The sequence below is a fragment of the Sciurus vulgaris genome (assembly GCF_902686455.1).
Source record: "Sciurus vulgaris genome assembly, chromosome: 15".
NCBI classification, from domain to species: domain Eukaryota; kingdom Metazoa; phylum Chordata; class Mammalia; order Rodentia; family Sciuridae; genus Sciurus; species Sciurus vulgaris.
Window position 1 is genome coordinate 81,719,941 of NC_136476.1, and position 23,954 is coordinate 81,743,894.

General features: G+C 37.3%; 1 protein-coding gene across 2 annotated transcripts in view; it reads left to right on the forward strand.

Moving 5' to 3' along the window:
* Positions 1-23,954, forward strand: part of PBX3 (PBX homeobox 3) — a 204,768-nt gene that overhangs the window by 164,721 nt on the left and 16,093 nt on the right. For both annotated transcript variants that reach the window (XM_079113812.1, XM_079113813.1), the window contains exons 4-5: positions 727-917; positions 6,051-6,186. In XM_079113812.1, coding sequence (XP_078969938.1) covers positions 727-917; positions 6,051-6,186 — 327 coding nt within the window. The remainder of the gene's footprint in view (positions 1-726; positions 918-6,050; positions 6,187-23,954) is intronic.

A 23,954-nucleotide genomic window follows, 5' to 3' on the forward strand; every position in this document is an offset into this window, starting at 1 on the left:
TACATATTCTATCTGTTCCTCCTAGCAACTCGCTAAAGTTGCTATGTGCTGTTATTGCTAGGGTTTTTCTTGTGCTTAGAATTTCTCCTGATATCTACCTTTATCTGCCTTTCAAAAATACTACCCATTCTTTATAGCCCAACATTACTTCTCCCATGAATTCTTCAGATGAGAACACTTCCTGTTTGGAACTAATGAAGTCCTTATTAATACCTTCCTCTTACACTTTGTAATGGTTTCCTTGTGTGAGAATTAGTTGTTTATGTTTTATTTCACTGGAGGCCAGGTCTACATCTTGCTTGTTTCCATGTCCCTGATAGTCCTTGGAAGGGTTTGAACTTAATTTTGCAGTGAACATTGGTTGACTAAATGTAAAACACTAGAGGGGGTAGGGGGAAAGTATATGTGTGTGTGTAGTACTAGTAGTAGTAGCAAACATCTTCCAGTGGGAAAATTTTATTTTGGAACTAGAACAAGGAGAGGTGGAAGGGCGACTGAATACTGTGTCTCCTTTGCATGTCTGACCACTTGGTTTCAGAATTCTTCTGGCCCCATCTAACTACACCACCGCTATTTCCTAAGTATCTTAGTTTTATTTTACCTTACCCACTACACAGTGGTATTAGTGATTGCAAATGAGGTGGAAATTCAGATGAGTTAATGTCTGGGTATGATAATATAAAATACCAGTTTTCTAAGGGTGATTTTTTTTTCCCCCCGTTACAGGCATGTAATGAATTCACTACACATGTGATGAACCTTCTCCGAGAACAGAGTAGAACACGTCCCATTTCCCCAAAAGAGATTGAAAGAATGGTGGGCATCATCCATCGAAAATTTAGTTCCATTCAGATGCAGCTCAAACAAAGCACTTGTGAAGCAGTTATGATTCTAAGATCAAGGTTCCTTGATGCCAGGTATGTGAGGCCATAAATTTATTATATGGCTCCCTCTTCACTCTTTGGATATTGTTTTCTATAAAGCTGGCCAGTGGGTCTCAGATTCTTTAATTTGGTCGCAGGAGCTTTTCCCTTCAGTACACAGGTAGCCCACTTCCAGGTGTCTGCGCTGTTACCTCTTGTCTGGTTGTGGGAGTGCCATTAGCTGCCAGTTTAGTGACTGGGAAATGCATGGTATTGGTGCTGCTGCTAATGACTGTAGGAATATGGAGTCTTTCATTCTGATATTGTATTTTTAAGGATAGTTTTTTGCATGAAACTTTAACAAAGGTTTATTTTCCAAGAATTTATTAATGCTTATGTTGCTTATGCATATTATATGAAAATGCTTGTCGATATTGATACTGCTAAGAATGATGTTAATAGCATTTACCAGAAAACTCCAAACTCTGTAAGATCAGGTAGGAAAGCCTGTAAGTTTCTCCTGTAAACATGAAAATTTCCCTTTTATCCGAAGTTTTCACCAAACTTCACAGGAATTCGGTAATAACATCATTTGTGATAAGAAACGGTACGTGGTGACTTGCTGAGTGACAGAAGAATTGTCAAGGTCCCAGTACAAACTGCCTCTGTAGGGATGCCTGTTGGGCACTGCTATAGCTAATGATTAGTCTTCAGCTTTAGAAAGGAACTGCTATTTTGTTTTATTTTCTCCCCCTTGGAATCTGACAAGTGATAATTTTCACCCAAATTTCATAATATTAAAGGAAATAATAAAGTTGGCATTTCAGTTGGAAAACAGTGTGAGGAACATTCTTCATGCCAGAGCTCTTCCTTAAACCAAGTAAGGAAATTCACCACCTAGTAATTCAACACTTTCCTAGTTAGGCACAGCTCTGTAGGCCCCTCGGCTTCCCCTTCTTCCCTGCTGAATTAGTCATTTGGATTCACTGTGCTTCATTTCAGTGGTTCTCATACCAGCCCTCTCTCTCCCTTTTCTTCATACTATAGTCCCTGTTCATCCTTTTGTAGCTAGACTTGCACGGACCCTTCTCCTAGTGACCTGTCCCCAGCCTCACTCTCCTCCAGCCCATCCTCCATATCCCTTCCCTGTTCTCATATTGGTTATCTATCTGATAAGCTGATGCTTTAAAACCTATGGTAGCTTGTTGGGGCTCGGGTATGTGTAGCTCAGTGGTAGGCCCTGGGTTTAAGCCCCAGTGTCAAACAAAACAAGAGCTTGTCATTGTTGGGTAAGTCACACATTCCTTAACCTGGTTACTTAAGGTTCTCTTTGACCTGTCCCTGTCTGAATTGCTTTTTTATTTTTGATGCTTTTAAGTTGTATTGTTATTATTTTTTCTACTTAAAAAAAAAAAAAAACTTCTGTGGAAAATTTGAAAAATAGATACAATAGAAGAGTGAGGGATAAAAGCCAACTACATTTTTGCCACCTTAAAAAAATCACTATAAATGTTTTAGTATATTTCCTTCTGGTTTTTTATTTTTGGGGCTTTTAAGTTTTTGTGATGGTTCAATATACATAATTTGATATATTTCTTGGAAAATTTACTGTGAATAAACATTTTTTATTTAGTATAAGCTTTAATTTAAAATAGCATTTTAATAGTAAGGATGAATTCTCAATAATGGAATTATTAAGTCAGAATTGGAACATTTTTGACTTCCTTTTCTTGGAATTTTTCATGAACATTTCTTTTCTTCCTTGATAAGCCACAGAGTCATTGAAAGCCAAGACCCACTATTATAGCAAGCGCCTTATGTGTAATCAGTTACAGAGAAATAATTAATTGACTGACCAGATGAATGGACATTTCCACTTAATACTCCTAGTAGCTGAAATGAGAGTTAGAGAGGTAGCTTTAGAAAATAAGCAAAAACCATTTCAAATGGTTTGGCAAATTTGAGCATTTAGATAACAAAGATATTAACATGTACTTGTGAAAGGAAGATTTCCTTCCTAATACAATTGGTATCCTTATTTCTGCTGATACTTTTTCCATTCTGGTCAACATGTATGCTTTTTTTTTTTTTTTTTTTTTTTGCATAACTGCATTCATAATGTATATACCTAAATGATTTATTTTTCTTCCATGAAGAGAAAGTATGTTAACAGCCTAGACTGAGCAGAGCCCTGAGAGCAGCAGAGCTTGGAGCAGTCCCTTCTCCCACAGAGACTGCTGTTAGTAACACTGTGATGCTGATGGGCCTCTGCACTCTGGCCTGAGGCATAGCCATTTAGACTGTTGTGAAGCCTGGGGGAAGTGAGACTGAGAGGGAAATACTTAATGGGCATTTTCTACAGGATGTTTTTCTAAAAAATAAATAAAGTATAAGACTGTATTCTCTCCTGTGCCTTCAAGTGAATGCAGATACTGAGCTTTGGTTCCATGTATTCTTGCAGTGCCTCTTAGCAAGCCCTCTGCACTGAGAAGGCAGGGTTGTTCTGCTCTGGGCAAACATGCTCATTCAGATACATGATTCCTGTGCTCTCTCTGCTTTTCTGTAAGGCTGTGCTCATGTTTAAAGCATGCACCGAAGCAAAATATTTAAGAATAAATTTGTGTAGATCCCTTGTTTTTTTAAATAGAAGTGATATAATTTGAATTGCTGAACATGAGGTAAGGTATTCTGTTCTGCCCATGAATTTGTTCTCCTGAGATTTTGTGATATTTGCTAAAAATTTGCCTGGGCAAAATCTATGTGAGACAGGCTTCTCTTTGCTTTCTTGAGTAGGTTTTTCTCATTCCTCCTTTCACATGTCCCCATTTTGCAAACATACACTCCTTGTGTCATCTACGCCCACCATCTCTGGGCTTTGTTGCTGTATTCCATGTTTCTGACTGAGAGTCACAAACTCACACATTGACATACATTGGAACTGAGTGGAATGGCTGGGTTGGGGATGTAGTAAGGGATAGAACAGACAGGTGCCTATTTAAGGAGACACCCATCACTCAGCTTTAGCCCTCAGCTGCCTTCTGATAATGTGGGCCTGGCATGGCTGATCTTCCAGTTTATCATAAGAAACCAGAAACCTAGATTTTTATGAGCAGGTTGTTACTGTGTGTTCTCAACAAGTAGTCTATGGACCAGATAATGCCTGCAGGTTTGATCCTTTGAGTATCTATGACCCTTTTCCACCCTACTTAGCCTGCCCCCTGCTCAGCTGAGTGCCTATTTCACATGCTCCACTTAGGGCCTTGTCTTTTTTTCCAGTTGCTGCTTGATTCCTGCACAAATGCTAATTGCTTTTCTTCTTAGTGTATTTCTCTTCCTTCTTTTCCTTCCCTGTCTTCCCTCATCACTTCCTCCACCCAAGTCTTCATCAACTCCTGTTGATTTTAAATCCCAAGTAGATTTTGAATCTAATCTTCATCCCACAGGAAACAATGGTTTAACTTTCCAAAACCTTCTGAAACCTGAGATGTTTTGATCAGACCTAGATTTCTTACTCCCTTGACTCTCCTTGAGTGTTGAAACATGGATTGCATATTTAACCTGTCATGGAAGTGATGTTGTGGTAACTGGAAGAAACTCAGACACTACCCACCTCTATAACCATCTCTTCTGAGTGTAGGGCTCACTGTTGAGAAGATAGTTAAGATTATTTAGAGAAAGTATCAAGAAAATTATCTTGGGAAGGTATTTTCCAGTTACTGGAGGAGGATCTAATCTAAAGTGAAATCTGACAGATGCTTGTTTTCAGGCAGGAATTCTTTAAAATGTTAATAATAGCAACCAAATATAAATAGCACTTTTTGCTACTTGAAATACATTGTTAATTAATACTTGTTCTTCTCCCAGCAAAAGCAGATTTTTTTCCTACTCTGCTCTTTCTCTTGTGAGGAAATTTTACCTCAGTCCAGGCAAGTTGCTTATGCCTTCTTGGTGTGCTTTCTTTCCCCTCACCTGACTTCGGTTTCCCACACCCACTCCCCCATCCAGTCCATCACCAAGTCTGGCTTTTACCCTTTATATAGATCTTCTTTTATGATTTTATTTTTTATTTGTTCTTTTTAGAGTGAGAGTGGAGTGTGTTTTGAGATATGATACACACACAGAGGATACCTTATTCTCGTTAGGATCCCGTTTTTGTGATTGTACATGACGTGGAATTTCGCTGGTGGCATATGCATACGTGAACATAGGAAAGTTGCGTCTTACTCATCTGTCTTTCCTATTCCCGTCGCCCCTTCTTTCTCTTCATTCCCATTAATCCAATTCACCAAACTTCTGTTCAAATAGAGGGTCAAAGTGAACATGAGTTACTGTCATCTTCAATTTGACCAGTGTGACCATCTCCTTGAATGATCTTTACATTTTCTTTTGTGTCCTTTTTGACCTTCCTGAACAGTCAGAATAATCATTTAAAAACATGGAAACTTAAATTTTTAATAGCTTCCTATGACTTTTAGACTAAAATCCCCAAATTCTTGTGGAGTCCATTAAACCTCTATAATGTGGCTCTTCTCACACATTCCCTGCCTTTTCCTGAACTCCAGCCTCCTCTAGTCCTTCAGACTCACCAGGTTCTTTTCTATTTCCGGAACTTTTTCTCTGCCCAGTACTCTCTATCTCTATTCTTTATCTAACTCCTGTATGTTTCCAGGTCCCAGATTAAATATCACTTTTCAAGGAAATCAGTCCTGACTCCATAACCTCAGTTATATTTTTCTGTTTAACACTTTCATGGTACCTCATACTTCTCCTTCATGATACTTGATATGGTTACCAAGATCTGTTATTATTTATTTCTGTGATCCTTGTCTAATGTTTTTCTCCTCCCATCTAATTCTCTCCCTTAGCTCTCCAATTGCCTGTCAGATCTCTGAACCTTGTCCATTTTGTTCTCTATGGATTTTTATTTAATACCTAGAACATTAGGTCCTCAGTAAATATTATTGAATAAATTTAAGAATGAAATTAATTGCACTTCATATTCTAGTATTTTTCTTAGTATATCTTACAATGAGTTGGATAGTGCTTTGGAGGATGCCTAGAATGTAATTTATAATATCTTGGTGAATTATTAGACCCTAAGAATGTTTTAAAAGTATGATCATAATTAATCTATTCCTCTTTGATCAATACTGATCATAACTGCAATTTTTTTCCCTCTTGTCATAGACGGAAAAGGCGTAATTTCAGTAAACAGGCCACAGAAATCTTGAATGAATATTTTTACTCACACCTCAGCAACCCCTACCCCAGTGAAGAAGCCAAAGAGGAGCTGGCCAAGAAATGCAGCATCACAGTGTCACAGGTGAGAGGGAACCTGATGGTCTGTCCTGTTCACTGCTGTAGGAATCCAGTTCCTTCCTCAGGGCCTTCTCATTCAATGTCATATCTAAATTTCCATTGTCAAAGAAGATACAAAGTGTAGATATTTCCATGTTTTTATGCAAGATCTTAAAGCTTAGATAATATTTTTAAAATCTTAGGGGGCAAGGAATCAAGATTCTTGGATAAGAACCAGCCCCCAGTGTATATCTTCTATAGAGAGCACATAAACATGCCATGGTGAGAGACAGTTAGCACTTAAGTAACTCTCCAGTAAGCGACATGGACTCCTGGTTTCCCTAACTTAGGGTACTGACTGAAGCTTCCACTAGTAAGAAACAAACTTGTTGCTGAAAAGGAAATTTAATATAACTCTTTGGTGAAAACTTTGAGGAATTCACCAAGCCCCTTCTTAGTAACCATGTTGTAATGTTTGAGTTCCAAAGATTTCTTTGCTTCCTTCCTTGTTATCCATTAAACAGAAGAATTAAGTTCATGGCAGTCAGAGTTGTTACTATTTATTTTTTTAAGATCCATTTGTGATCACTTATGGCCTTGAAGTTTTCTTCTATCTTCTAACATCAGTACGTTTAGTTTTAGTCAGATAGACTGATATTTATATTGAGAATTGGTGATACTTCAATAAATACACAAACTGTACCTCTTTAAAATGTAAGTACAGTCAGCACTCCATATCCACTGGGAAAAAATTGCATCCTTACTTAACATGTACAGACTTTTTTCTCACAATTATTCCTTAAACAATAAAATAATTATTTACGTAGTATTTACTCTGTATTAGGTTTTACAAATAATCTAGAGATGATTTAAATATACAGGAGGATATGGGTAGTTTAAATGTAAATACTATGCCTTTTTATATAAGACACTTGAACATCCTCAGATTTTGCTATCCTTGGGGAAATATGGAACCAGTTCCCCCATGGACACCAAAGAACGACTGTATATCTTATTAGCATTATTTCTAAAATATAATACTATTCAAAGTACTTTAATTTTTGCATGTAGATTTATATTTGTTTAGCATTTCTTTATTGCATGCAGAAGTGATAATTTTACCAGTCAGTTCTTGCAGTGGAATGTAAGGAAAAACTGACTCTTGGCAGAAATTTCAGTGTTCCCTAAGAGGCCAAAAGATCAAAAATTTAGAAGTGCTTTCTAAATGAATACTTGTGCTATACATCTGAAGTCTAAGATACTAAAGATTCCCTTCAGTTTGCAACGAGGATCTTGTCCCGTCGTTTTAAGTCACTGTTAGGGAAGAGTAAAAGGATTTGGGTTTAATCAGATTTTTACTTCCCATTTTGGCATTGTTTCCTATAGAACCTCTAGAGCAAACCTCAGTTTATAATTAAAGTTTATTGTCATTCTCTTATAAACTAGTGGTATATTTTGATTGGTTGTGCCTAATTAGAAATAGAATATAATTGATTTGCATTACCAGCTTACAAAGATATACATTATAGAAAATATTATCATCTGGATTACATAGTGCTCACTGCCACTTGAAATACTGACTGTAATGTGTGGGATCAGACGAGGAAAATTATATCAGAAGTATATTCATTTCAGTTGGGTTGCCTGGAACATGCATTTCCCCCCAAACATAAGTGAGAAGATTAGGCTCATGCTGAACACGAGATGAGGAAGCCAGGACTGGCTTTCTAATTCTCATTACTGCTCTATGACATAGAATTTGAAAGTTTGTGAATCCATTCCCCCATCCTACCCGCCCCCCGCCCCCTGGTGTTGGTGATTGAACCCAGGGGCACTCTACTAATGAGTTATGTCCCCAACCCTTTTTATTTTTATTTCGAGACAGAAACTCACTAAGTTGCCAAGGTTTACCCTGAACTCCTGGTCCTTCTGCCCCAACCTCCTCAGTTGCTGGGATTATAGGTGTGTTCCATTATTTTAGATCCAATTAAAATTAAGGTGTTCTACTACTGCTTTTTTTGTTTACTTTTTTACATTTCTATATCACAGATACTATTGGAGAATAACAGATTGTATATCTTTTTTAAAAACATTGTAATCTGACTGAGCACAGTGGCACACACCTGTAATCCCACTGCTCAGGAAGCTGAGGCAGGAGGGTTGAAAGTTTGAGGCCCACCTTGGCGATTTAGTGAGACCCTGTCTCAAAGTAAAATTTCACTTAAAAAGGACTAGGGGTATAGCTCAATGATAGAATGCTTTTAACATGCATGAAACCCTCTGTTCAATCTTTAGTACCACATACACACAAAAACCCCACAACAGTGTAATCTGGCTTTTTCATTAGTGATAGAACCTAGCATTTTGGGTATGGTGTAGGACATACCCAATATATATATATGTATATATTTTTTAAAATATTTTTTTAGTTGTCAATGAATCTTTATTTTTATTTATTTATTTATATGTGGTGCTGAGAATCGAACCCAGTGCCTCACACGTGCTAGGCAAGTGCTCTACCACTGAGCCACAACCCCAACCCCCTCAATGTATATTTGTGGAATAAGGTAAGTGATAAAAGGTTTCATTCTGGTTGTTCTGAGTTAGTTTCACTTCTAAAATAGGCCAGGAACCCACTTAGTGTTTAAAAAAATTGTTAGTTGCTATATTCATTTCACATTTGTATTTGGTTTATTTGTTTGTTTTGTTCATTTGTGATGGGAGTCTCACTATGTTGCTCTAGCTGAGACTACAGGCATATGATACCACACCTATTTCACTTGTTTTCTATAGGTTAGGTTTTGAACTTTTTGTAGTCATTGCTAAGAAAAAGAGGAGTAGAAATATATAGACATCGATCCATCTATGTGTTTAAGAGGCAAACTTTCTGCCTTTGTTTCTTCTAGGTCAGCCTTTCAGAGTTTCACCCGTCAGTTTAAGTATCATTTTAAATTGGGACAATTTTCCTCTGTTCAGCTGTTCCCTGCCTAAAAAGTTAATTTCCCTACAATTCCCTCCCCCTATATCTCTGAAGTGGATAAAATGGTGTTATCATTTTAACTATTAAAGATATCTGTTGCTAGTCTTATAAATCAATCGTCTGTAAAAGTTAGTTAGAAATGATAACAGAGACTGTTTTAAACCCAACAAGTCAAACGAGAGAAAACATTGTTTAAAGTTTAAATCATACTGAAGTAGAATTAAATTTAAAATCTGGAGATTGTTTATGTACAAGCTAACTTTAAAAATACTGAAACATACCAAAAATAAGCAATAGGAACAACATAATTTTTGCTAGCTTTAGAGCATCGGAAACTGAAACTTTATTGCTGCTGCTTAAAATACTTATTACAAATAAGTAGGGAATCTTTGAAAGAAAAAGTAAAGATATTTTTAATACTTTGAAGATAGATCAGAATTTCTTAAATGACAAAATGTGTAAGCAACAAAGAAAAAGATGGATAAATTCAGTGTAGAATGTTTGTTATTAAAGTACTTAATCATGATATAAACATTTCAGTAAAGATTGGATCTGGCCAGAATCACTAATAGATTTAGGGGGGAAATAACTGAAGAACATAGTCTTAAAATGTCTCTGCATCAGCCTGTATTAGTCATAAGGGATTTGTTAAAAAAAAAAAAAAAAAAAAGGAGAAATGGAACAAAACATTGTCCAGGTGATCAGGCAGCATCACCAGTGAGGAGCAGGTAGACTTTGGGTACAATGTTTCACCCAAGAATGTAACCTAAATAGAACCACTAGAAAAATCACAAACCCAAAGTGAGGAATGTTATATTAGGAAAGAAAGGTGAGAGGGAGCATTCTCCAGAAATGACAAAGAAGGGCCATGGAAATGTTCTAGATTAAACAGACTGAAGGGATAATAGCTCAATGCAATACCTGACCCCTGACTGGATCCTGTACTGGAGGAGGGAAAATGCTATAACAGACATCATGGGATTAAATTTAGTAAGTAAATTGTGAATGATAATTGTATTGTGGTTATGTGAGAGAATATCTGTAGGCTTAGAAACTATCCACGAACTGACTTGGAGGTAAAGGGACATGTTGTATATAACTTACCCTGAAAACTTTAGGAAAAATAAATGTGTGAATGTGTATATGTATATATATGTTTATAAGCACACACACACATGCACATAGTGCATGAATATGCACAAAGATAAAACAAATGAGGCAAAATGTTGAGAATGGGCAGATCTGAGTGAAGGGCATACACACCTGTGCTTTTTTTTTTTTTTTAATAACTTTATTTAGTTTTGTATGTGACACTGAAGATGGAACCCAGTGCCTCAAGCATGCTAGGCAAGTGCTACACCATTGTGCTCACAATGTCAGCCCCATAGCTCTTCTTTGTATTGTTTTTATTGTAACCTTTTATGCAGGTTTGGAATTATTTTCCAATAAAGTATTTTAAAATGTGAAGACAGCCCATGGACTGCAAGAAGATATCTGTACGTTTATAAACAACAGGATTAAAATCATCCAACATATATGAGGAACTCCTATAAATTAATAAGAAAAAGATGAAGAATATCATCCCCAGTAAGGCCCCCCCGCCCTCCAAAGACAACCCTTTTGAAAAATAGGCAAAAGACCTTGTGTTAGTCAGCTATGTGTTGCTGTGACCAAAATACCTGACAAGAACAGGTCAGAGGAGGAAATGTTTATTTTGGGCTCACAGTTAGAGATTCATTCCATTGTCGTCCAGCTCCATAGTTGAGCCTGAGATGATGGTGGACCGTCATGGCAGAAGGTAGACATGAAGGAAAGCTGCTTAGTTCATGGCTACAGAAAAGCAGATAAAAAGAGAGAGTGAGACACCAGGGATAAAATATAAATCCCAAAGGCAGGCCCCAGGGACCTACTTCCTCTAGCCATACACTAGCTATCTACAGTTATCCTTTCAAATTACTAATTCATCACCCTAATCCACTCATGAGGTTACAGCTCATAATCTAATCATTTCCTCATAACATAATCATTTCACCTCTGAATGTTCCTGCATTGTTTCACACATGAGTTCTTGGGGACATCTCTTATACAAACCTTAACAGCCTTGAACCATGATTTTGAAGAAGATATGTGAATGGTCAATTATACAAAGAGATCCTTATTCTTGTTAGTAATCAGGAAAATGTGATTTAAAAACTGTAATGAGAGACTGGAGTTGTGGCTCAGTGGTATAGTGCTTGCCTGGCATATGTGAGGCCCTGGGTTCAATGCTCAGCACCACATATAAAAAAATAAAAAATCCATTGACAACTGAAAAAATATTTAAAAACCTGCAATGAAGGGCTGGGGATTGTGGCTCAGTGGCAGAGTGCTTGCCTAGCACGTGTGAGGCACTGGGTTTGATCCTCAGCACCATATAAAAAAATAAACAAAAGTGTTCTGTCCATCTATAACTAAAAGTATTTTTTAAAAACTGCAATGAAATAGCATTTTACATTTTTTGGATTGACAAAATATTGTAAATATGACCAAGCATTGCCAAGACTATGCAGCAGCAAGAATGTAATTTGTTACACACTTTGGAAAGTTCTTGGCATTGTCTTATAAATTTGAACATGCACAGACCTTAGAAAATCTTTTGCCTGTGTGTATCAAAAGACACTAGAAAGAGCATTCATAGCAACATTGTTTGAAATGGTAGAAACTTGAAACAAATAATCATCCATTGGTTAGAAAAATGGATAAATACACTGTGCAATAATCCCACAGTGGAGCATTCTACAGTAGTGAAAGAATGATCTACAGCTGAGTGCATCAATTGTAGTGAATCCTAGAAACATGATGTCAAGTGAAAAATGCAGATTGCAGAACATTCAAAGAAGTTTTGCATGGATTTTTAGATTTAAACAAGAGAAGTGTTAAAAGACTAATTTCATTATTTGCTAAACAAATACTTATTGGGTTTTTAAAATGCAATTTTTTTTTTTTTTTTTTTTTTTTTTGGCAAATGCTCATTGTAACCCCTATAATGTGCCAGATACTGTGCTAGGGATAAAAGTAGCATCAGTGAATTTAAGAGGCAAAACTTTTGCCTTATAGAATAGAATTGTGTATATATATATTCACCAAAATATATTCACAGGAGTGTTCTCAGCAATAATATTCATAATTAACTTGTAAATATTTGTATTTATGCATATTTGGAATTTTTTCAACAATGAGAATGAGTGAACCACAACTATATGTAATAGCATGATACTGAGGAAGTCATCCTCAAATGTAAACTAAGTCAAATGTAAACTAAGGAGTTTACGTATACCACCACAACAAACCTGTCCTTGTGGAACTTATGTTTTCATGGGAAGGTACAGATTGATAAAATAAGTAAATGAGATAGTAAGTTAGAAAATGATGGATTCTATGGAGAAAAATAGAGGTAGAAGAATAGGGGTTTAGAGGGGGCAGTGATTACTAGGGTGATAAAGAAAGCCCCCTGCTGAAAAAAGTAGCCTTTGGTATAGATGGAAGGAGATGAGTGAGCAAGACATGTGCAACTGGTGAGGAACATTCCAGGGGGAGGGACAGAGCAAGTACAGAGGCCCTCAGGTAAGCAGTGCCAGCAAAGGGGAACACAGTAGGAGGTGGTTAAAGAGGCTGTGCTGTCCCAGTGCTGCTCGGGCCTTCCAGGCTGTCATGACTTGGGCGTTTACTCTCAGCCTGGGAAACCCAGGAGTGACTTGACCTGACTTAAGTTTTGATAGAATCAGAGCAGCCACTATGTTGGTAGACTATGGTGGGCAAGGGGAAGCAGGTATCAACTATCTCGGAATTGGATAATCCGGGCAGATGCTGGTGGCATGAACCACAGTGTTAGTGGTAGAGGTGATGAGATGTGACTGGATTCTGGTATGTTGTGAAAGTCAGCTGAGGGGGTTCACTAATAGTTGATGTAAGAGGTAAGAGAGACAGGGATAACACTGACATTTTTGACCTGAGCAGTGGGAGGAAGGAGTTAATTGTGATGAAGAAGGATTTGCAAGGAGTCGGTTTAGGAGGGGAAAGATCAGGAGTTTGGTTTTAGACATATTAAGTTAATATATACCATAGTTCTTCAAGTTTAAAAAATGTATAACTATAAATAGGCATGGGTAAGTGAAAATTTTATGATTTATATCGGTCTTACACTAATTTGTGATAATATACTATAAATACAATACTTAATATAGAAATATATGCTGGGCTCAGTTTGATTGAATAAGTTGTAGTTCCCCTTTTACATAAAAACCTGAAAATTCACAAAAGAAGAAATTATTTCAAATTTCCTGTGCACTAAGAGTCATACTTAAATTGTCACATATTCTTAATTAGTGAAGCAGTTATTAATATGCTTTTACTTTTTGGAATAGAGCTAACTTGCATTGATATTCAAGTTACTAACTAAGCCACAAAAAACTCCATTGTTCTCCTGATTCCAATTTTGAATTTGAATGACTCTAGCCTTACCTTTTCTGCTAGGTGTTTTTAGAATGAAAAATGTTAACTTATTCTTCATTGCTATTGTAATTGAAAAGTACTGTAAGAAAAAGATTATTATTATTATTTAACAGGTGAGAACCTAAAATGGTAGAGGTTAAAGTCACAGCATCAAGATTCATTCATTTGTTCGTTCATTCATTCATTCATTCATTCAGCTAACATAATTTAGACCCTTTACAATGGCACTCGGGGACTGCTTTCATCACAATCCAGTGTGGAAACTGGATTCTGATAAAAGGTTATGCTCTGACCCTTGCAAGTGAGGGACTGAAGTTCAGGCAGGTGATCGGACAAGGGTTAAAAACCGTAGTGAGTGGTGGAACTCTGGGTGGTTCTTATATAGAGTCTTAGTAAAAAGGGAGAAACTGGATTTTTCCTCCTTTCGTTTTCCTTCCCTGCAAGAGGTGGTGTGATTCATCCTCCCTCAGGCCCAGGCTGCAGAGTCCTGTTGTGAGGCACAGACCTGGGCTGTGTCACTAGGGCTGCATCATTTTCCCCCCAAGCTACTGTAGAGACTCTAGGCTAGTTAGTAGTCTGAGGTCTCCTCACTCATTAAACCACTTATTCCAAAGCAGTGAATATTCTGTAAGCCAATTAAAATTTGTAAGTAAGATTTCTTTATTAAAAAAAATCTATTAAAATAAGAAGACGCCCGTTAAAATAATAATTAGAAGAGGAAAAAATTAAGAAAAGAGAGGACTATCAAATTACAGTATCTGTTTCAGCTGTCCGTAAAGGCCTTCCTGGTTACTTTGGCAGAAGAAGCAGAAGTAAATTCCTACTTGGGTGCGGTTGGTAAACCAGAGACAAGTGAAAGGAGAATGGCATCTGTTTCGTTAAGGTATGCCATTTCAAAGGAAGATTAAGACCCTCTCTTCTAAAAGCTCCCACTGTGTGCCCTAGTGGAGATGGGATGCCATTAAACAGTGTGCAAAAAGTAAAGGAGCTGGTTGTAAGAGAGAAAGCTAGCAGGTGCTGTGATGCATGCCTGTAATCACATTGGCTCTGGAGGCTGAGGCTGGAGGATCACAAGTTCAAGGCCAGCCTCAGCAATTTAGTGAGGCTCTAAGCAACTTAGCAAGCCCCAGTCTCTTGAAAAAAAAAAAAAAAAGGTGGGGATGCGGCTCAGTGGTTAAGTGTCCTTGGTACCCCATCCTCCCCACCAAAAGTGAGAGCTTAAGAAGGTGCTATAGCACCTAATGCAGGTCAGGCACACTGGAGAGCTGAAAGCAGGGGAAGCGTGAGGGTGTGGGGAATTCTTCTTAAATGAGCAGGTGGCTGTGAGAGTGCTCTTCAAGCTTGCTCCAGTAAGGACAGGCATGTTTATTTTAGAATGAACTTTTCTGAGGAAATCTCTAACACTCATTTGATTCAGTACTTAATCGAGGGATAAAGAGACTTTTTCACTTTAGATTTAGTGGATTTTTGATGTTGTGTGTGGTTTGTTTTTCTGTGGTGCTGGAGCTCAAACCAGGACCTTGCACATGCTAGGCAAGCGCTCTACCACTCGGCTACCTCCCTAGCCCATCACTTAGTGTTCTGAGTTTTGCCATACCTAGCAAAAGCCTTCATCAGAACTGGGAGCCCTCCATTTCTGCCTTCTTCACCTTCTTTTGCCTACTCCTTCTCTTCTTCCTCCAGATGAGTATTCCTCAGTCCTTCTTCATGCCTGTCTCTCATTGCTGCATCTCACCTTTCCATTGACTTGCTTCTGCCAGGCATGTCAGGCCAATAGGCTAATCTATAACCAGGGTCCCAGAAGAAAACAGATGGTATGCTCAAATTAGTATAATTTGAGGAGAGTTTAATAAAGTGACTGTTTACAAAAATGTGGGCAGAGTATAGGGAAATGTCAGAAAATAATGTTCTCAGACTCCAGGCCAGAATAGGCTCTACACTCAAACATCCTGATTTCCCACTTCTGTTGCTTCCTTGATTTTCTCATCCAGGAACCTTCTCCAGAGGTGCTATTGGGCTTTGCTTTCTTCCTTTTCTATTGGCCTCTCTTCTCCTTTCCTGACTCTTCTGTCAGTTGTGTACGGAGCACATTACTTATCTTTCTTTTCTCTTTTTTTGGTACTTGGGATTGAACCCAGGACTCAGAGGTCCTTTACCACTCTGCTACATCCCCAGCCCTTTTTATTGCTTATTTTTTATTTTGAGACAGGTTAAGTTGCTGTGACTGGCCTTAAACTTGCCTCGGCTTCTTCCAAGTTGCTGGAATTATAGGCGTGTGTCACCATGCCTGTTCTTATTTTTCTAAAAGTGAATGTGGGTTTGAGGATAGAAACTCATAACAGCAGGTACTGAGTGTCTGCTGTGTACCAGACACTGCCTTTCACTGTGGCAAGGAAAGGTGAATATGATGGTGTTCTTCCCGAGAAATGTCAGATTTCCTAGGGGAAACAAACATGCAACTGATAGAAATCAGAAGGCACCTGAGAGGTGCATGCACTGTGTACAGAATGCAGGGTGAATAGGGGCTTACCTTCTGCTGATTGGATCAGGAAAGGCCCTCTAGGAAAAAGACATGTGCATCCCAGAGAAGGATAAATTTAGGACTTAGGTAGAAAAAAATTGAGGAAGGGTATGCTAAGCAAAAGAAACTAAATAAGCCGAAGACAGATGTGTTAGGAAGACAGCCTAGGAAGAGTACAGCCTGGGTGATTATGTGGGAGGTCATGTCAAATCTGAGGACGTCTCAGACCAGCCAGATTCAAACCCCAGTTCCTCCCCAGTCAGTTGGCTCCATGACCTTGGGCAAGTCATTTTACCTCACTCTTGCTTCCTTTCCTCATGAACTTTTTTAGATAAAAATAGCACATCATAGGGTATGGACATTTCGGTGAAATGATACATGCAAATGCCTAGTGGAGCCCCCATCAGAGTAAATAAAAGATGTGATAATCGTGTTGTTTCTCCTGCTTGGAATTCTCTATCCTTGCCCCCCTATGCTTGAACATTTTACTAATGTGTGCTTCTTCAAAACTCACTTCAAATGTTCATTCTTTAAGAAAGCTTTCCTTGATATTCTCAGTGTGTATTTTCTGTTTTATATTCTCCTAACTTCTTTTCCTTCATACTACTTACCAGGATTGTAATCCTGAAAAAATGAATTGTTTAATACTATTTCCCTGATACATGGTAAACTCTCCATTGGTCAGAATTTTCTTTTATGTGGCTCTGTAGGCTCTGTTTTTAATAACCTAGCAGCGTCTGGCACATAGGCACCCAGTAATGAATGTTGAGTAAAGGATTTAGATAGCAGGACATAATGTTGGAAAGTCAAGATTGAGACTGATTGCTCTGGTCTGCAATTACGAGGTTTTGCAGTTTAGATGTCTGTAGTTATGAAGTTGAGCAATTTAGATGGGTGTCTGCAGTTATGAGGCTGAGCAGTGTAAATGGTTATCCTATATCCATTAATTAATTTATTCAACAACATTCACTCACCTAGTGACTTCAAAGTTATTGGGATAACATTGTAACATTAAAGACACCAGAGCCCTGCCCTTGTGGAGTTCATATTCTATTAAAGAAAGGAATATGTGCATTTTATGTATATGTGTGTGCTTATGTATTTTTAAATTAGCATGTAATGTATTATCTTGATATAATGTTATGTAATCACCTTATAATTACTATAAAAACAATGATTATTAGATATAATATATTATATAAAAGTGCCTGTAAAATAAAGAGGAAAAGGATTTCTGAAGTGGGGATATATGATCATACTTGTAAAAGATAATTCTAGCACCAAAGTGTAGATCGGTTTGAAGAAGAAACCTCTAGATGAAGACAACAACAAAATAGGTTATCACTATAATTCAGACAAGAGGTGGTAAGAATTCACATTGAGCCACTGAAAATAAACATGAATGAATGAATTTGAAAAGTATTTTGGAGACAGGGTAAACAGTTGGGTTGCATGTGAGGAGGAGAGAGTGATAGAAGAAAGTTGAGGTTTTCATTGAAGATGGGGATATTATTACCAAGTGGAGAGGAGATTAAGTTTGATGGTTATGCCAGGTTTCCATTGTCTTTAGCATGGGAAATGTTCTGTTTAGAAATACAACTCAGGAGGAAGGTCAAGGTTAAAGATGTAGTTTATGGGTCATCCACTTACGTGCATAGTTGAGGTCCTGGAAATGGAAGAAGTTGCTAAGAAACTTGCAGAGGAGAACATAAGGCTGGGGAAAACTGATTTTCCCTGGGTTATTTGCCAGCTCTGAGAGTATGACTAAGAGGCTGAGAGGTCAAGTAGTGCTTTTGGCAATTTTGCAGGGCTGAAAGGGCGAGAATAATGCTTAGATCCTACCAAAGAGGCTGCCTCTTCTCCCTGCTTTGGATTAATACTTAGACTACTCAGGCTCCATCTTAGCAGCAAGTGTGCATTGGAAGAAGACCCTAAGAGAGACTTACTCTGCTTTAAAATATCTTCATTCTTTCTTTGGTGATAGGTATTGAAACTAGGGCTCACACATTCTTAGTATGTGCTCTATCACTGAGCTGCACTTCTAGGTCCCAGAATACTTCAGTTATTAAAATTGGATTGCTCTTATTTTTTGGGTGCTGGGGATCGAACCCAGGGTATTGTGCTTGCAAGGCAAGTACTCTACCAACTGAGCTACATCCCCAGCCTCTCTTTCTTTCTTTTTGAGAAAGGTAACATTAGACTAGGTTTCTGTAAACAAAGCAAGTATGACACTGAGCACATAATCAGTGAGGGGGTGGAGGGAACCATACAAGAAAACCTGAGAGCATGTGCAGAAATTGCAGATAATAGAAATAGACCCAAAGAGATCTATAAAATAAATATGTTAAGGATTATAAAATAACTATGCTTAATATATCCAACAGGGGGGAAAAAAGGAAAAAATGGAGAATTTTTTTCAAGGAACTGGAAACCATAGAAATGAAAAGTTGTATCCCATTTGTGTATAATGAATCAAAATGCGTCTATAAAAATAAAAAACATTTTAATAATTTTTTTAAAATCAAATGAAAATTTTAGAACTTTTAAATATAATAACCACTATTAAGAAACCAGGGGGCTGGGGTTGTAACTTGAGTGGTAGAACATTTGCCTACCATGTGTGAGGAACTGGGTTCGATCCTCAGCACCACATAAAAATAAATAAAATAAAGGTATTGTGTCCATCTACAACTAAAAGAAAAAAGAAGCCAGTGGACGGGTTTAAAAATTGATTAAACATAGCTGAAGGAGGAATTATGAACTGGAAGGTGGGTCCTGAGAAATAATCATTATAGCCAGGCATGGTGGTACATGCCTATAAACCCAGTAATGCAGGAGGATTGCAAGTTTGAGGCCAGCCTTAGCAACTTAGCAGGACCCTGTCACAAAATTAAAATTTAAATGATAAGAAGAAGAACTGGGGATGTAGCAGTCCTAGCACCAAAACAAACAAACAAAACATTGTGAAAACTAGAGAGATAATAGGATAGAAAAATCAAAAGAGAAAGTAAGAGACAGAGGACACAGTTTTTAAAAAGTCTATAATGTAATTTAGTCCCAGAAGCAAATATGGGAGTGGGTCAGAGCAATATTATAAATGTAATAGATGAAAACTTCCAAAACTGATAGCAGATTCCAAGATCTAAGTTCCTCAAGAACTGTACCCCAAACAAAAGAAATAAATAGGAATTCATACTAACCACAGCCAAAACAAGAACAGCTAGAGGGAAAAATAAGATTGCCTTCAAAAAAGCAAGTTAGACTGACTACTACTTTCTTACCCAAAACAATGAAGATATAGTAGTGTAGTCTTTAAAGAAATGAATTAAAGTCAATGTCAGCCTAGAATTCTGTATCTGTCAGAAGTATCCTTTGATAGTAGAAGTGAAATAAAACCATTTTCATTAAAAATTGAAACAGTTTGCCCCCCCCCCCCTTTTTCTGTAAAGGAAATACAAAAAGAGGCATTCTTCATACAGGAGTAAAAGGATTCCAGATAGAGGGAGGGAAATGGAGGAAGGAATGAAGAAGCCAAGAAGAGGGTAAATAAGTATGTGAATCTGAATAAATATTGACTACTTAAAATAACTAATCTTGTCTTAATGTTTTTAGCAGTGTGTATAATAAAGTGAACAATAGTAATGTCTTGCAATTTATAAGGGGAGAGTATTTTAAGGTTCTTGTATTTTCTGGGAAAAGTATCAATTAATGTTTAATCAAGAATATGTGGGGCTGGGTTGTGATTCAGTGGTAGAGTGCTTGCCTGGTGTATGTGAGGCCCTGGGTTTGATACTCAGCACCACATACAAATAAATAAAATAAAAGACCCACTGACAACTAAAAAATATATTAAGAAAAGAAGATGTAATTTCTAGGATAGTCACTTAAAGAATACTAAAAGACTATATAACTTCCAAACTAATAAAGTGGGAAAAATGGGAAACATTTTTAAAACTAGCGATCTAAAAGAAGGCAAGAAAAGGAGAGAAAAAGTTCATGGTAAATGGTACAGATAGGAAGCACTTAGTAAAATGATGTTTACATCTAAATATATCAGTATCCAATCAATATATTGAATACCCTAATAGAAAAAACACAAATAAGATATAGAAATGAATCTTAATTATGTGTTCTCTAAGATACATGTTTAAAATAAAAGGACACAGAATGAACAATTATGAAAAAATGTAGAGCTGGGGAGATAGCTCAGTCGGTAGAGTGCTTGCCTTGTAAGCATAAGGCACTGGGTTCGATCCCCAGCACCCCAAAAAAAAAAAAAAAAAAAAAAAGTAACATACAGCAGCACAAAAGAAATATCAGGTAAAAAAGCACTCCAAGACAAGTTTTACTACAGATAAAGATGAATACCAAGTAAGGATAATAGAGCAGTTCTACACTGTAGGCATCTAATAACACAAGCTCAAAAAGCATAGAGCAAAAACTTAAAGAATTAAAAAAAAAAAAATTGACAAAACCAAAATCACTATAGGACATTTTCACACGGTTTTATAACTGAACAAGTGGACATACAAATAAGGACACAAAATAGTACCATTTAAACTTTAGCATACATGAGCATGATCTGGAGATTTGTTAGAATGTAGATTTTTGAATCCATTTCCACAGGTTTCAATTCAAACGGTCTGCACTGGGTCTGACACTTTGTAGCATACAGATTAATATTGATGCTGATGACTCTGGGACCACATTTTCAGTAGCACAAATACAAAAAATTTAATGCCAAAATTAGCAAATTTGGCTTACTGGATATGCATAGAACACTACATCCAACAATTGCAGAACAAACTTTTCTTTTTGATTATTTATATAATGTTTTGAAAGTTAGCTAGTTCTGGGCCATAAAGTACCTCTCAATAAAATTTGAACAATTTAAAATATAGATTGTATTTCTGACTTCAGTAGAATTAAACTGGAAATCAATAACAAAAAGATAAGTAGAAAATTTCCATATGTTTGGAAATTAAACAATATATTTAGTGACCCTTGGGTTAGTGAATCACCTACAATAGAAATTGGAAAATATTTTAACTGAATGATAACAAAATAGAATGCAGCTAAAGCCATTCTTAAAAATGCATAGCTTTAAATATGTGTTTACACATATATACATGTATAGATATGTATGTCGTGTATGAATATGCATGTTTATAGAAATATATTTGTATATATGTTCTATATGTTTATGTATAGACACAAACACACAGAAGACTGAAAATCAGAGATAAGGGTCCATTTCTAGATGATAAAGGACATTAAATGAAGCAAAAAGAAAAAGCAAGAAGGAAATAGAAAAGATAAATGCAAAAATTAACAAAATTGAAAAAAAAATTATAGTAGAGCTCAATAAAACCAAGGGTTGGTCCTTTCGAAAGCCCTCCTTCTATCTCAGACTTTAAGTCCCTCCCCCAGAGGCAATTAACAGTGTCTTATGTAGTCTTTCTAAAATATTTCCTGATATACCTATTATTTTCAGACAGTCATACTAAGCCATACTATATGCACTACACTTTAAAAAGTGTGCGGGGTTTTAAAATTTTTGTTTTGTTTTGTTTTTGTGGTACCAGGAATTGAACCCAGAGACACTTAACCACTAAGTCACATCCTCAACCCTTTTTTTGTTTTTTATTTTGAGTCAGCGTCTCGCCAAGTTGCTTAGGGCTTTGCTAAATTTCTGAGACTGACTTTGAACTTGTGGTTCTCCTGCCTCACCCTCCCGCATCTCAGGGATCACAGATGTGTGCCACTGCACCCAGCTAAAATGTGTTTTTTAACTTAACAGTATTTCTTGGACGCTTTTTAGTTTTGGTTCATGAATCCATATCATTCTTAGTAGTAGCCATTTGTATTCCATTATGTGGAGGTATTGCTAACCAGGTCGGTTGATGAGAGATGTATGGATTTTCAGCCTTTGGCTATTATGAAAACAACAAGAAACACTGTACTTAGATCGTGATTCACACATTTGTGATTTGAAGTCTTAGAAATGGAGCAAAGCAGACATGTTTCTAAGTGAAGATGGGGAAGCCCAAGGGATAAAATGAAATGGACGGTCATGCATTTTGGAACCCAACCACCTCAGTTCACATGCTTGCTCCACCACATACCAGGTGTATGTCTTTGGGCAGGTTACTTAAATTCTTTGTACTCATTTTTCTTATTTGTAAAATAGGGAAAACAATAAATCCTACCTCATTGGAATGTTATGAGAATTTAATGAGTCATATGTTGAGCACTTAGAATAGAGCCTGGCACTTTTTTAAGAAGCCCCATAGAAGTATTTGGATGTGTTGTTACTACAGGAGGGCACATGATAATGGACAGATTGAAGGTGAGGGTAAGACTGGATTTGAGAGGTTGAAGATAATGAAAAGATGGACTGCTCTAGGGGAAGACAGTGCCTGCCAAGCACTTGTTCAGTGTGTGTGAAATGAATGATCTGGCCAGAGATGAGTTAGAAAACAGGCTTATTGGCAGAACTGGGAAGCCATGGAAGGAGGTAAAAGGACTGATTGGGTTACTACACTGGGACCTTGCTGGGTGACCCGGTGGAGGTCAAAGGAGAGAAATTATATTGTGTAGTTTCCTTTTCTCCCTCTGTCTTACTAAAGTTAAGCAGTTAAACCATTGCCCTCAGGCACACCAGATTCTTTACCAAAACTCAGTTTTGTGATCCAGGTAGGCAGTAATGCTATCATGTATTTCCTATCATGTATTTTGAGGAATTGGGACTTTAACTGCAGATGAGTGTACTCAGTTTAAGAAGGTACAGAAAAAAACACTCAGACTCTGCTCCCCCATTGTGTAGTAGCAGTGTGACCTTGAGCAAATCTTTTAATCTGAGTCTCTACTTTTTGATCTATGAAGTGAGAATACTGACAGTTTCTTTAGCAGAGTCAGTGGTTGTTGAGGCCACATAGGTAGAATGTCTAGCCCAGGACAGCATGTTACCAGTGCTCAGTACATGCTAGTTTATCTCCACTCAACCAGCACTTCTTGCTGGGCATGCAGAACCTTGTAAAGGATCCTAGGGAAAGCGAGAACAGGGGCTCGAGGCTCTGACCTCTGATGAGCCCGTGGGCTGGCCCAGGCCCCTAGGTTTTCACAGAAACTCCATAAAGGTGAGAGCCAGGAAAGAGATGGGGTATATCTGTTCTTAGTCTCTGATAATCTCTCCTCTTGGTGTATTCTTAACTCTAAAAATGCATGTGATTCATTTCTGATGAGAAATATCTGTTTATTCAAAGGGTAGTATCCTTTTTGAGAGTCCCATTTTAAATAAATGGAATGATGACCTGGCAGTGTGGCTCAGTGGTAGAGCACTTATCTAGCAGGCAGGAGGCCTTGGGTTCAATCACCAGCACTAAATAAAATAACAATAATAAAATAAGTAAAGTCTATGAGATTTTCTGGACTTTTAAGAAAACTGTAGTGTATATTTGATAGGAAATGGTGTTTGAATAAACATGTGTTTCCCTTGAGAGACTTTATATGAGATTTCTTTATAGGACTCTAAATAAATTTTTATTTTTTAATTTACAGGGGTTAAATTTATATGAAGTTTCTCAGGGCAGAAATTGTGGTCCGTTATTATCAGAATCCTTGAGCTTGCCTGCTAGGATGCTGGTGTGCTGCCTGGGTGGTGGCTGTTCAGTGCTCACGGTGCCCAGTTGCCATGTCTGTGGAGGGGCCTCTCTTGGAGCCTATGGAGGAACACTCTTGGATTTGTTTATCTGTTTTTTTGGTTTTGTTTTTGTTTTTTTAAATGAAAGAAATAATCCTA